Source organism: Coptis chinensis, unplaced genomic scaffold (assembly GCF_015680905.1).
Source record: "Coptis chinensis isolate HL-2020 unplaced genomic scaffold, ASM1568090v1 utg1955_pilon_pilon, whole genome shotgun sequence".
In the NCBI taxonomy this organism is placed as follows: domain Eukaryota; kingdom Viridiplantae; phylum Streptophyta; class Magnoliopsida; order Ranunculales; family Ranunculaceae; genus Coptis; species Coptis chinensis.
In genome coordinates, this window is record NW_028238119.1 from 383,565 (window position 1) to 397,672 (window position 14,108).

A 14,108-nucleotide genomic window follows, 5' to 3' on the forward strand; every position below is an offset into this window, starting at 1 on the left:
GGGATAAAGTAAAGTTCCAGACTCAGTCACGAGGCTGAGGGCTGGCGTTTCTTCAATATAAATCATGCGACTTCAAAGCATTGGCCCAAGTTGCAATTCATTGTTGCTCTACACCAGGCACAATGAACACACTACACACACACATTTTGGCAGCAGACGCATGTAGTTAACAATTATGTTAAGAAGTTTGTTTATCGAAAAAAAAACAATTATGTAAGAAGAGACGAGATCACATAAGAGAAATGAAAATAACAAACTTTACGCCAAATACATACGCCCATAGATACGACTAGATCACTAGACATAGAAAGCCAACCAGATTGGAAGAACAAACTGTTGATGAATTAATACATAAGAAGCACATATATTACACTCTTTTTCGTCTTTTCCTTTTGTCTTTTTACAATTAGAAGTTCGGGAGATGCCCAGCAGGTGACATTGATAATCCAATAGACACGAGTTTGTATTCAGCCAGTTGAATGACGCACTTGCCTTAGCACGCATGTTTGCGATTGATTTACAAATTTCTCTGAACATCACGGAAACATCATTTTTGCCTACTGGATAATCAATCTCCAAAATCCTATATTTAATCAAGCAATGGGCCCGAGGTAAATCTGATGGAGGTAATTTATCGATCCCAAAATTGAAATCATCTGAGGTCAATGACATCAAATTTCAGGTTGGGATTCATATAAACATCGGTACAGTGTTGATAGATGGGACCCCATCAGGTGGTTCATCGTGTGGATGGAAGCCGCCCGGTCACAATTTCTAATGACTGATACACCACCTGGACTTGTAAGTCTAAAGATCCCATGGGTTCTGCAAATTCAAAGTAAGATGTGGTCAATCCTACATATGATAGATGATAATAGTAATATTATCAGATGAGAGATGTACTACCTAGAACTATCTTTAGGAGCCATGACAATAGCAACAGCTTCGGGCAACATAATCTGCGGAGAACATGATATGAAAAAAACAGTTACTGAAAGCTTCAGAGAAGGAAGCACACAGAAAAAAATTGAAACAACAAAATTTACATATATACCTGATAAGAATAATGAGTGTGAAGATCAATTGATGACATAAAGCAAGATTGGGAAGGGTGTGTCTGAGATTGTAATTGGAGGAACAAAATTAGTAAACTGTAAGCAAGTATATATGTTTAGTACATAAACACAATAACATTTATGATTTATTCGACAGAAGAGTATCACATCCAATTTAGTATATAACAAGGAAGCACATTTTGTATTTCCTAGAAACATTCTAAACAAACAAAGAGAGGATCATTATTACAAGATGGCGTATGCCGTGCCCATTTTTACACACTGTTAAAGGCATGCGCAGTGCATACTCAGCTACACTTCCAAGCTCTACTTCCTTTTGGTAAGTCTGATTCTCACATATCTACAAGCTCCATACTACTGATTATTTGGCCCTACCCTTTTCATTTGCCCATTTGTTATCATCAAAAAAATTCTGGAAGTTGTCTTTGATTTACAAGGTTCCAAAGATAAGAAGATGCAGCCTAAGAGTTGATGTCATAGTACCAATTTTCTGGGTTTGAAGAACAAAGCAAGTTCCTCCTTTAATTCTACTAGAGGCATGATTTCGTTCATTTAAACTACTACAAATCTGCTCTACTAATTGGAGTGTTGCAAGAGTGAGAAACATGAAACGTCTGAGAAATCCATAACTTCTCAAATTTGTGAAACTTCTGTTCATAAGGGTTAGAAATGTCCGGTGAACTAATTTCGCAAAGGGTGGAAGATTATTTTGGAATTCAAAACTAGAGTTTTTCCTTAGTGGAGTCATCACCACCCAACAATAATTTGGGATTTCAAGAGGAATCTCAGTATTCCGTCGAATATCTTGGTTTTTGAAAGAATCGAAACGGTATCGAAACCAAAGTATAGGGTTGAAAAATGTATATTCCGAAATTTAGTCGGAATATATTGGAATTCCATTTTTTTTTTGGAACTGTCAGGAATTCCGGCAATTCCTGAACTATGCACCCAACAGACACATGCATTGATGGCACATTACAAGATGATCTAAAGGCTTTTTCTTTTGGTGTGCAAGTGACCCTCCCTCGATAGCACGAAATGCCCTAAACTGTCCGCAAATATCCAATATCTGCCAAGATTTTTGGAAGCGACATCAAAATATCCTTTTAAAATATTTTTCGCCAAAACATATCACACCACTCCATATGAACTAAAGAATCAAGAAAATGAAAAAAAAGTAGCAATATTGACGGACTATTTGAGTAAACAGCAGGGCAGTTATCATGGGTACTGTTGTAAGGATCAAGGTGCGGCGCTGGGCACAAGGATTCCCAATCGGCCTTGGCAATGCCTTTGATAACAAGCCGCAACAATTACACTAAAGTTGGCGCCTTGGCTGCGCCTTTCACAACATAGATCCTAGAGAGCAACCTCAGTTGCTCAAGAAATTTACTTTCTTATTTAACAATTAACTGATTGTAAAACCTTATATATTAGCATATAAATCCAAACATTGTAGCCCTCTCTGTTTTTTTTTGGATCATGCCTTAGTAAAATTAGTAACTTATAAACGAGTAATTGTTGCAGAATCAAGATATAAGTTAACAATATTGCGTTTAATATCAATACCAATTGTAGAAATGGAAGTGGAGTGAATCTTAACATGAAAGTACAATAAGAAGAACAGTGTCAGTTGTAAGCACTTACATGAATCCACCCAAGTTGGAAAAGGGATTGTTTATCTTGAACATCAAAAATTTCCTCTTCATTTGTTGCCTGACACTGATAAAAAAAAAATGATATCCAACTTCAATAGTAACTCACTACAACCATTTCCAATAAATTCAGCATGACACATGACGAGAAGTGTTACCGAATCGGATGTTGACTCCTGTTTCGGTATAATGAGTGCTGTTATAAAAAACTTTCTGTTTTTCTGCAGAAATTAAAGTTAAATAAGTCAAAAGGTCCGACGAAAAAAAAAATCCTAAACAATAAACACTTACAAGTGAACCCGCAAGAATCCCACAGGTTTCCAAATTCTTATCAGTGTTTGACTTTGCAAGACTCAAGAAATGTTCCATCATTGTAGTTGACTGCAATCAGATTGAAGGATAAAAGCATAAATAAGATGGATTAAAGAATCATCATGCCATCTCTAAAATGACTACATCATTGATAGGACGTAAGAAAATATAAGAGCCTATTGAGAATCTCACAATATGCAGCTGCAGGGGGCACTTGGAGCGGGCAAGCTCATCCGGAAGAGTCGCAAATTCAGAAACTGAATTGGAAACTTGAGGTGACGTGACAGGCATCAAATCTTGTACTTCCGCTAGAACAGGTGAAGGAGATGGTTGTCTGATAATGCTGGTTTGCATATCAAGCTCCATCAGACCCGTGTCCAAGGAACTCGTAGGTGCTGAGCAAAGTTCCTCAGTAAGAAGCGAGTGACCATCAACGTTCAATGACAGAACAGATTCAAGAGTTGATCTTTCGAGATCTGAACTAGTATCTTTTTGAATGAAGACATTATCTTCTACAGGCTTCTGCAAGCTGTTTCCCCAATGAAAACCACAACAAGTGAATCATCTCAAGCAAACCCAAAAACAGAAGTCAAAACACCGAACTTGTGATCATTGATAAGAGATACTCTCCAAATCTGTAAGACAGTCTCTTCAAATGAACAGGATACTTTCTTGTTTTCAAGATCTTTTCAATCTGTTCCAATTTTTGAAGCAGACTAACTCAATTTCCAATCGTTTTATAATTTATCGAAGGGGCTTACCTAGGAATCTCGATTGGAGTTAAGTCTATATTACTGGGATATCGGGCCTGAAACCAACAAGCAAGCGTCAACATGGATTCCCCGACATGAATTTCCAGGATGTATGTAACAGCATCAATTCTGTATGAATAATTGAAAAAAGACATCATACCCCAATGTTACTTGTAGGTGGTTGCCACTGTCCACGAAGACCATTCGGACCTAAAATGGAGTGCCTTGATAGAGTTTCCTCTTTGGGACGTGGGATATTTAGATTGCTGCGAGATCAACGAAAGGTAAAAGTATTAGTAAAAGGCAATAATGATACACAAGGTTTGGCAGACCCCACCATTTTCAAACCAAAAGGATAGTGTTTATGGCAGTCCTACATAAATTTATAGCATAGCATGCCTGGAATATGACAGAAGGATTTTCAAGACCATTTGCACCTGAGCACCCACAAGGAGGCTGATGGTGAACCATATTATAACAAGAATAACATGGAGATTTGGAAGGATATAAACTGGAGGGTGCTCAGGTACAAAGAAAGCTCATAGGCATGTCAAACGTAACAATTTTACGGCCAACTAGGATTTGAACACTAGTGAATTTGTTCTCAGCTATGATATCAAAGGCGGCGCCAAGGCTGCACTGAGGCCGCCTAAGGAGCCCAGACACCAAAGTGGTGACGATGGCAAAAGGTGTTCCTAAGGTGACCCCAAGGCATCAACGCCTTGCAACTCGCCTCACCTCAGATAATATAGGTTCTCAGTTCTTTGCTTTCCTGAGTTTTCTTCTTGAGTGGTACGGTTACTTGCCTTTTAAAAAAACTGAGCACGCTGACTGGGCTAACTAACAGCCATTCAATTTACTGGATATTACAAAAACAAATTTAAGTACCAAAAGAATCTAGGAAACCAAAGTATCTTTAAGCTATGTAAGAGGTATATATAGTGATTCCCAAGAAATACATACGACCATTAAGTGATTAACTTTACAAGGATTACCAGAATGCTTACACTTTCCGATATTGCTCCTCCATTGGCTTGGACGGTGAGAACTTATCTTGCTGAACCAATGAACCTGTGCCCTCTGAACCAACATATCGAGGAGTCTGAGACACAAACAAAACAGCATGAGAATTTGATGTCCAGAAGTCATGACAGTAAACCACAGATGATAAAATACCTTTCTAATCTCATTATATTTGGGAAGCTGCTTCTTGACAGGAGGCCACTCCAATGACGAGTCTCTATAATTAGATTGATGGTGACCCCATCTATCTACTTGGGTAGTAGCAAGTCCATTAATTTTATCAGTTCTTTCTTGCACAACAGGCTTCAACACCTCCAACTCATTCAAGGCATTTAACAATTTCTACAAGAATTTCGAAAACCAATCACTTAATGAAAAAAAAAAAGACGCACTCTGAGTGGAGAAACACCACACCTTCTTAAATACATCTTTCTCTCTTTGAGAATACACCTTGTAATCTTTATGGCATGGTATAGTTTCAGTAATCAAACTGATGAAGAGAAAAAACACAACATGAGAAACAAAACACAAGATGCAAAGAGATTATTGGGGGGAAGAGGAAAAAAAAAAGAACCTTGAAAACCTCATGAGCATAACAAAGAGATCCAGAACATTTTTCTCTTCTCGAAAGATATTAGCCTGGCATTTGAAGAAAGTAAAAATAAAAATTATATATTATATAGTCAACCATAATAACTTAAAAAATAATTATTAATACGGACCTGTCTGAGAAGATTATCAGCAATCCGATAATAATAACGGAGAGAAATCCGATTATCGACGTCACGTCTCGGTACATTTGCAGCTATACTAAATCCACCATTGGATGTCTTCATCTCTCTTTACAGACTAGATTTTTGAAATGGAGAAATATTTTGATTGATTTGAGGATGAGTCAAGAATGTACTACTAATAAGCGGAGAGAAAGAGAGAGAGAAGAGTTTTCCTTGTATCTAATATATCGATGAAATGTCGGCAAGTCAATCAACCGGATATTTTGATATGTCGCAATATATTCCGAATGATGATATCTATAGAGAAATCCCTTTTTTTTTTATAAACTGCCCTGATTGTATTAATTTGTACGTAAATTTTTACAATCATAACAATTAACATCAACCTGAAAACAAGAAAAGAAAACTGAAATTAAAACAGTTGAAACCAACAGAAGTTGTAAATATATTTTTCTCACTCCACGCAATTAATAACCACATTGGAAACCCCATCCTTTTCTCTCGGGTTAGCTTCATAGTTGATTTTTCTTCCTCGCGTGTTGGATCTCCATGGTTCTTCACGCTCAAAGTCAGTCAACAACATTACTCCACAACAACAACATCGATTATCAATTCCAATTGGAATGCCCCACCAAAGGCCCAACTAGTGAGCGGTGGTTCGACCAAGAACCCCAAACCGGCAATCCGAGAGAGGGGGTAGAACATGGGAGAGAGCCATGGCTTTGAACAAACAAATCATAGTGCCAAACCAGAAATCGACATAAAAATTTGAACCCATGGCCTTGACGCCGATAGAGAGATGTTGGACCAAATAAATCCAAATTGAAACTACCACAACCAAGTGCATACCAAAAACCAACTAAAACCCAACTTATTTAAGGTCTTGAGATAGTGTAAGAAAAATAATGGTCAGCCAAAGAGACAACCCCCAAACCCACCTCCGTGATCCACGAAGATGGAGACTTTTGGTCAATATAAACACTCCTACATACCAACGTAGAAAGGAGGAAGTTTTTTTTTTTTTCTTTCTTGATCACTTCCAATTAGTAGACTTTTTTGGAATCTTTATTTTAGATTTGGTAAACTAATTTAGGTAGCTCTTTTAAAGGAGAAAAGGGAATGGGGAAGGGAAAGTGGAGAGGTCTGCTGTTCCTCGCAGGAAAGGTATCTCTACTCCCTCAAGCTTGAGGGAGATCAAGTCTATAGAGAAATCCTACTACTAAGAGTAAGAGAGTGAGAGGGAACACTATGGAAAAAATAAAATAGACTTTTCAGGAAAAAAGAAAATAAAAAGAAACCGTATAATATGGGGAAAAAAACAAATAGAGAGAGAGAGACTAATCCTTTGTTGTCAATGTTTTCAATCTGAACTTGCATTGGTGAATAGCTAGTTTATTTATTGAAAAAAAAAAACATAATTAAACATAACCTTTAATATGAACATTCACTCGATTTATTCTCTTTTGTTGCTTAACATTTACCTATATATAGTTATTGTAAGTTTCGCAAAAACTGATCTTTTTTCAATCGATCTCTTGCCAATACAACAAGAGTGGTGCTGCGAGCTATGGTTATAGCGTTTGAAACTGATATAAAAAAAAACATGATGTATATAGATATATATCTTGGTTATGACAACAACATTAATTATTTATTCACCGGATGATACTAAATACTTTTATGTTGTTATGAACTATGACTACTGGTTTAAAGATTTTAAAAGTATATATATATATGAAATCTAAGTATATTATATATATATATATTTCATGAAATAAATATATATATATATATATATATATATATTTCATGAAGATAAGTTTTTGCGATCGATTGAAAAGATATCAGTTTTTGCGATCGATTGAAAAGATACCAGTTTTTGCGAAACTTACAATAGCTATATATAGGTAAATGTTTTACAAGCAACAAAAGAGAATAAATCGAATGAATGTTCATATTAAAGGTTATGTTTAATTTTGTTTTTGTTTTTTTTTTCCTAAGAAATGAACTAGCTATTCACCAATGCAAGTTCAGATTGAAAACATTAACAACAAAGGATTAGTGTCTCTCTCTCTCTCTCTCTCTCTATTTGTTTTTTTCCCCATATTATACGATTCTTTTTTTTTTTTTAAATTTATTTTATTTTTTCCATAGTGTTCTCTCTCACTCTCTTAAGAATTAGGATATCTCTATATATTGTAATCTTCTTGTTTTCTCAAGAACTAATGTGAATACAGTGTAGACTTTGGTATTCTAAGAAATATATGTTTATATAAGTATTGGTTATTTCAAGTGTTGGTTCGACTAATGACGATTTTCGTGCCATATCTAGAATAATTAAGAGGATATTCCGAAAGATGAAGGGAGCATTTGTGAAATGGGATAGTGAGACTAGTCATTTTCTTAAGATGCTAAAAAATGAACATGGGTATAATTTACATTTTTCAGTTGTTTATTTTGATTTGTTTTGAATCTTGCTAAGAAACTTAATTATGTTTATTAATGTTATAGGGATCCTGCTTATTTAAGAAATCATTTTTGGTTCGATTCCGCACTTGACCGGGCCCGATATTTCCTTGAAATATTCCTCGCTATTATATGGCGTTTTTCAAACGATTGAAGAAGGCTCCATTCTCGGTATTCCTGCTAGAATAGGAGAGAACACAAATTTACCTCGTAACTCTTACTTGAAGGAGAGATTCAATGCGAAAGGACACAGTCGAGGACTACGCAATCTTAAAAAGGGAACAAAGTTTAGGGACACTGTTCGTTTTCTTCGGATTTATTACACTCACAGATCTGATAGATCCGTAAGTATTTGTTGGATATTTATAATCTATTCTTATTAAGTATTTGTTTTTGTGTTTGTTGTCTGTTTTTTTTTTTTGAAAATATTGTATTTGAATATATTTATTTTTTAATCTTTGTACAGTGCGTCCATGAAGAAGAACTTGAGGCAGAAATCTTTAAATATTATCCTCGAATTGATGCAGAAGTTAGTTGACAAGTTGTGGAATTTGAATCTGGCTCAATATTGTTGGTCAAGTAAGCTTCACTTCTCCTTAGATTATTATATTGTTTCATATAATTGTACTAAAAGACGTGAACTTACAATGAATAGAAGCAATTATGTGTAAAAGAGGTATATGATCCTCTTAATAGATTAAAGATGCCTGCTATGCTATGAACAATTATGACTTCCTCTTCATTATCAAATGGTTAATCAATATAGGTTTCAACAATGGAGTAGCTTGTTTATTTGGTAAAAGTACCATAACAATTTCTACTTTAATACCCTTGAATTGAAAAAATATTGGTTGATAAATCGAGATGGACGTCATGCTAGGGTCTTACGATACGAGGTAAAGTTAGTGTAAAAAGTAAATACAGATTTCATTATTTTAATTCTGTTAGAAATGGCGACAATCTATAGCTATTTTTTATTGTAGATTTAGGATAACAGCAGGCAGTTCCTTGATTATATCTAGATTTGCTGTGATTTAGTGAAAATAATCATGTTTTTCCAAAACTTAGTTGAGGCTTTTTATCAAGTTATCGTATTAAAAAAGAAAAGAAAAAAGTGGTTCAGCACCTCAACTTTTTATTTTTTTTTTTTTCCCCTAATTCGTGAAGTTCTACTTTTATTTTTCCTGTTTCTTATGATTTTATTTGATTTCCAGATATGAGACATTCAAATCTTTAGCCAAGGTATGACCAAATAATAAAGCTTAAGCTTCAGCCAAATTACCCGCTCTAATTCCCATATACCAATTGAACCCTGCAATCACTCTACCCATGGGATCCCTGACAATACCTCTAATCCCCTTTTTTCCGAGGTCACCCGAACAAGCTCCATCCATTTTCAAAGTCCATCCATCATTTTTTGATTTGGAAAAAGTATATATTAAATTGCAATAATTTAATATCCCTAATTTTGCAGTCAAAATCACATTATGAAAGCACAATTTTAATTTTGTGCTAGATCTCATCTAATAGTCATTGTTGAATTTTAATGTCTTGTATGTGTTTCTCTTTACAAAAAACAAGCAACTCATTATGAAAATAAACAATTGGATGCTATTGTTTGTTGTTCCTTGTCAGGTGTGTGTGAACTTGTTCTCTAGTTGTGGTTGGATTAATTTATTGTAATAATATGCTTGTGGTAGTTTTACTATATAATAGTGACTGCATAAATTATCATCGATATAGTATTTAATTTTTGCTGTCATTCTTTATTTAATTTTTAACTCATAGTTGCCAACTTTTTCCAATACCCTTTTCTTCAATCATCTTTTTTAATTTATTTAGCAACTATATCCAGCCTCCTATCTTAAATATTGTCAAAATGCATAAATTGCTTTGCCTAGGAGGACACGTTTGAAGTGTCGATCACCCTAAAATTGTGCACTCATGAAATTTTTGGCATATCTATGAATATAAATACCAATCAAGTTTTTTGCCCCAAGTAAATTGGAAAAATCATTAATTATTTATTTTTAACTCATTTTCCAACACCCTCTTCTTCAATAATCTTTTTCTTGATGTCTACTGTTATTGACAAAATAAAATTAAGGCTATACTTAATACATTGTTAAACACAGAAAATACCGCGCAATTTCTCAAAGTTGGTCCAACAGAAAGTTTATATATATATATATATATATATATATATATATATATATATATATATATATATATATATATATATATATATATAGTTAAAAGTTCTAACGTATACCATTTTGTTCTTAGTCTACAATGTCATTAATGGTAATCATACCAATCTCATAGTGCTGCCATCGGATGCATGAGATCCCATCTCTACTATCAAACATGCATCTTGCTCAAATTGTTGGAAGAACTACGACTAATAGAAGCTGAATGAGAAGTGGTGAGATTTAATTAGAAAAAGAAAATGGGATCGCTTGTTTGTGGTTCATTATACTTTTTGCTTGTTCCTCTTTTTTTGTACATTTGATTGTCACTTCATGCAATATCAATCAATAAAAAACTATCTTTACCATAAAAAAAAATAATAATAATAAAAAATTGTCACTTCACTCACTCACTTGTGACGACAAAGTTAATTAAATTAGGAGTGATGAGGAGAGATTGATCTCTATGGTTGACCGTATATTTTTTGGGTGTTTTTAGGGGGGAGACCCTAATAATTTCCCCATCTAGTAAGAGGGAAATCCTAATTGGCTCATTTAGTGGGGGGTAATATTTGTTAACCCTTTTCGCAATAGCACAATCAATATACACGTTCATCCCTATCAAATAAATGGGATAAGGCATGGGAGGATTTGCGCAGTGGGTCAGTCGATCAAAGAATTTGACTGCAATGGTAGATGTGGCCACACTAGCTTGTGTTCAAAATAGTTCAATCTGAAACACGATATATATATATATATATATATATATATATATATATATATATTTTTTTTTTTTTTTTTTTTTTTATTTTTTTTTTTTTCCATTCGAGATAAAAGACTTTCTGATCTCTCAAGCGGAAGGATAATTATAAAATCATTAAAACACACGTCATCTGAGGTCATAGTCTCACAGAAACAATCAATTCCAGAAAATAAAGATTCAACAGACTAAATAATCATGACCCTGTCCCTGAAGGTTGCTAGGCACAAAAGAAGTTCTACTGCTGAAGTTTGAATAGGCACCAATGATCCTTTAGCAACGCTAAGAAAGTAAGCTCCATTCTCAAGTAAATCCTTACAAGACCTACATTTCCAAGTCTTCCACTCACCCCAGTCTCCCTCGTAGTGAGTTAGTGACCTGCAATGCAAGGAATAGAATCACCAACTCATGTAACACTTCAAGTACAAGTTAATTCTGGTTAACTCAATGTACTATTAACCTCTTGAATATTGGGATTCTTGGAAGCATTACTCCCTTTAGTTTGTAACGAATGTCGCAACCAACTCGCTAAGTAAGAATGTCTCCATAAAAACTAGTTTTACAACTCTCTCTCTCTCTCTCATCTTTAACATCTTTTGCAACTTTCTTTATCTCTTTTTTGTAAACGTGGTCACGTTCTGTGGTCCTAATAGAATAAACCGAACTTGTTCCACTTCCTGAAGAGCAGGAGATATCACACTCCAATGGGGTTTCTCAAGAACAACAAATGGATAGGAGAATTATGGCCGAAAAAGAGATTTTGCGAGTCAAAGAAGTCTTAGGAAGGGTAAACATGGAACTTCCCTGATTTGGACAGTTTACAAACAAAATAATGGGTTATACTACATATCTCTACACTATATGATAGCCGGGTTTTAAGGAACCCCTCCCCACTATCGAGTAGGCTAATTTAGATCTCTTTATTTACTTAATTTAGAAACACCTCCCTCATTAAATTTATCCATCACTAAATTTAGAATAAGCCCCACTTTTATTAATATAATTTGAATAAGGTCCTTTTTGTATTAATAATTTAGAAACACCTATCTAATGTCACTTAAATTAAATAATTACTCCCATTTCCCACATTGAAATTAAAACAAGTCCTATTTTATTATTGATAATTTAAAATAACCTCCCTAATATCACTTAAATAACATAATTATCTCCCATTTTGTTTTAAAAAAATAATTAGATGAGTCTTTCCTATATAATTACAATTACGATTTACAATTATAATCCAAAAAAACCATACTAACTGTAGATCTAGAGGGGCGGGTGAGACTTAAGAAAACCGATGTGTAGCACGGTTTACATATTTGTTTACATATACAAGAACATGTTTAATTTATTCCCACCATCAATTGAGCAATTTCTGCAACTGAAAACAATTGATTTTTTTAGCAAAAGGAATAAAAAAGTTCCCTTTAGAAGAAGAGACGTTGCACTATTCAAAGTGATACAACAACCATCTTCGATATTAAGTGATATTGTGAACCTCAAGTGTTATAAAGAAATTTTCTGTCAATTTTCGATTAGATGCATTCCGGCGGATATTTGGTGTTTGAGTAAGATGGAGATGGACGTGCTCTTTAATAGGTTGAAATGTTTGCCGAACGAGGACGTTAAAGATAGTTGGCACTTGGCAGCTGCTAACAGTAAGTTGGAGGAACTACCTAAAGATTTATATAATTTAAATTTGAAAAAGGTTGGAAACATTAAGTTTCTAATAATAGGTTGACGTCGATTGGGCACTTGATCCTATGTCTATGACAACATTGAAGTTGAATCTTGAGCGCAAAAAGCCTCGCAGTTGTTGTGAAATTCGCTCATGGATAAGCTATAAATTGGAACAAAATGGCAAGGATGCAGCGAGTAATGAATGCATTGGCTCTTCGACAGATCTGGACATAGAAAAAGCTCTCATTGCGTCAAATCTAGTGCCGTATTTGATAATTCATAAAAGAAATGTTATACATCAGAGACGGGGATTCAGACGGGGATTCAAAGAGGGCAGAAGCAATGTGAAAACAGAGCTTGTCAAGAGCAACTGAACATCATTATTAACAAAAGAACAGACGAGCAGTATTAGTTTTTGACGACAATGAAAAACACACCAACACTTGTTGGTTATGTTACCCTTACTAATAAAGGATGTGATGATGAATATTACAATGGGCTTGACACATCCATGTGAAGTTATTTGAGTAAGAGAGATGAGCATGAGGATGTGTACCTGTCACACCCCAAATTTCCAGAAAATTTAAAATAAGGAATTATCTAAGACGTAATTATCTCAATCGTCACCTTATTCAATAATCTGAAAATCTATGATGAAACGAAATCCTGATAACCCATTATCAAGCATGACAATAAAAATCTTAGATCAAGCTAGATCAAAAGAACAACTCTTCATTTACGAATTCAAGAATTAATAACCAACTCTATTACTATACATCTGTTTCAAATCAAGACTTTATACTTCATAAAACTTATACCAGTACGACTCCAAGAGCGAATCCAAATCAAGCGTCTTCATCCACTGCATTCTATCATCTATGTTTCCAAGAACACACTCATGTTGCAAAAGAAAGCAAACATGGGTCAGCAAATTGAATTTGTTGGTATGAGTAAGACTAAAATAACATATATAGTACTACATTCAATCTTTTAAATAAATAAATATAACATTACCAACCATTTCGACTTGGAAGACAAGATAGTTTTGTTTTTCTCATAACGGCATATAGTTTCTTCCTAAGTAAAATTTCAATTCCATTATCTAGTAAATTAATTTAATTAACATCTTACCCATATCCGCTTATGTGATAGGGTAGGATAACGTCCCTGCTTAAGATGTTATATAAAAAAAAGAAACTGTATAATATGGGGGAAAAAAGAAGGAATAATGAGAGAGACTAATCCCTTGTTGTCAATGGCTTTCAATATAAACTTGCATTCCTAGTTCATTTCTTGAAAAAAAAAACCATAATTAAACATAACCTTTAATATGAACATTCACCGGACCTATTCTCTTTTGTTTTGCTTGTAAAACATTTACCTATATAGTTATTATTGTAAGTTTCACAAAAATTGATATCTCTTCAATCGATCGATCTCATTATCCTCATATGCGATTCC

General features: G+C 34.3%; 1 protein-coding gene across 1 annotated transcript; it reads right to left on the bottom strand.

The window, feature by feature from the left end:
* Positions 1-320: 320 nt before the first annotated feature.
* On the bottom strand, positions 321-5,748 carry LOC147473699 (AMSH-like ubiquitin thioesterase 1). Its single transcript, XM_086587165.1, is given in 16 exon segments — positions 321-729; positions 732-761; positions 764-825; positions 907-959; positions 1,055-1,117; positions 2,724-2,798; positions 2,890-2,952; positions 3,023-3,112; positions 3,236-3,572; positions 3,805-3,851; positions 3,956-4,061; positions 4,803-4,897; positions 4,972-5,160; positions 5,233-5,308; positions 5,393-5,457; positions 5,541-5,748. Coding segments are annotated over 16 exon segments (1,542 nt in total). The 5' UTR covers positions 5,655-5,748; the 3' UTR covers positions 321-652.
* Positions 5,749-14,108: the final 8,360 nt, after the last annotated feature.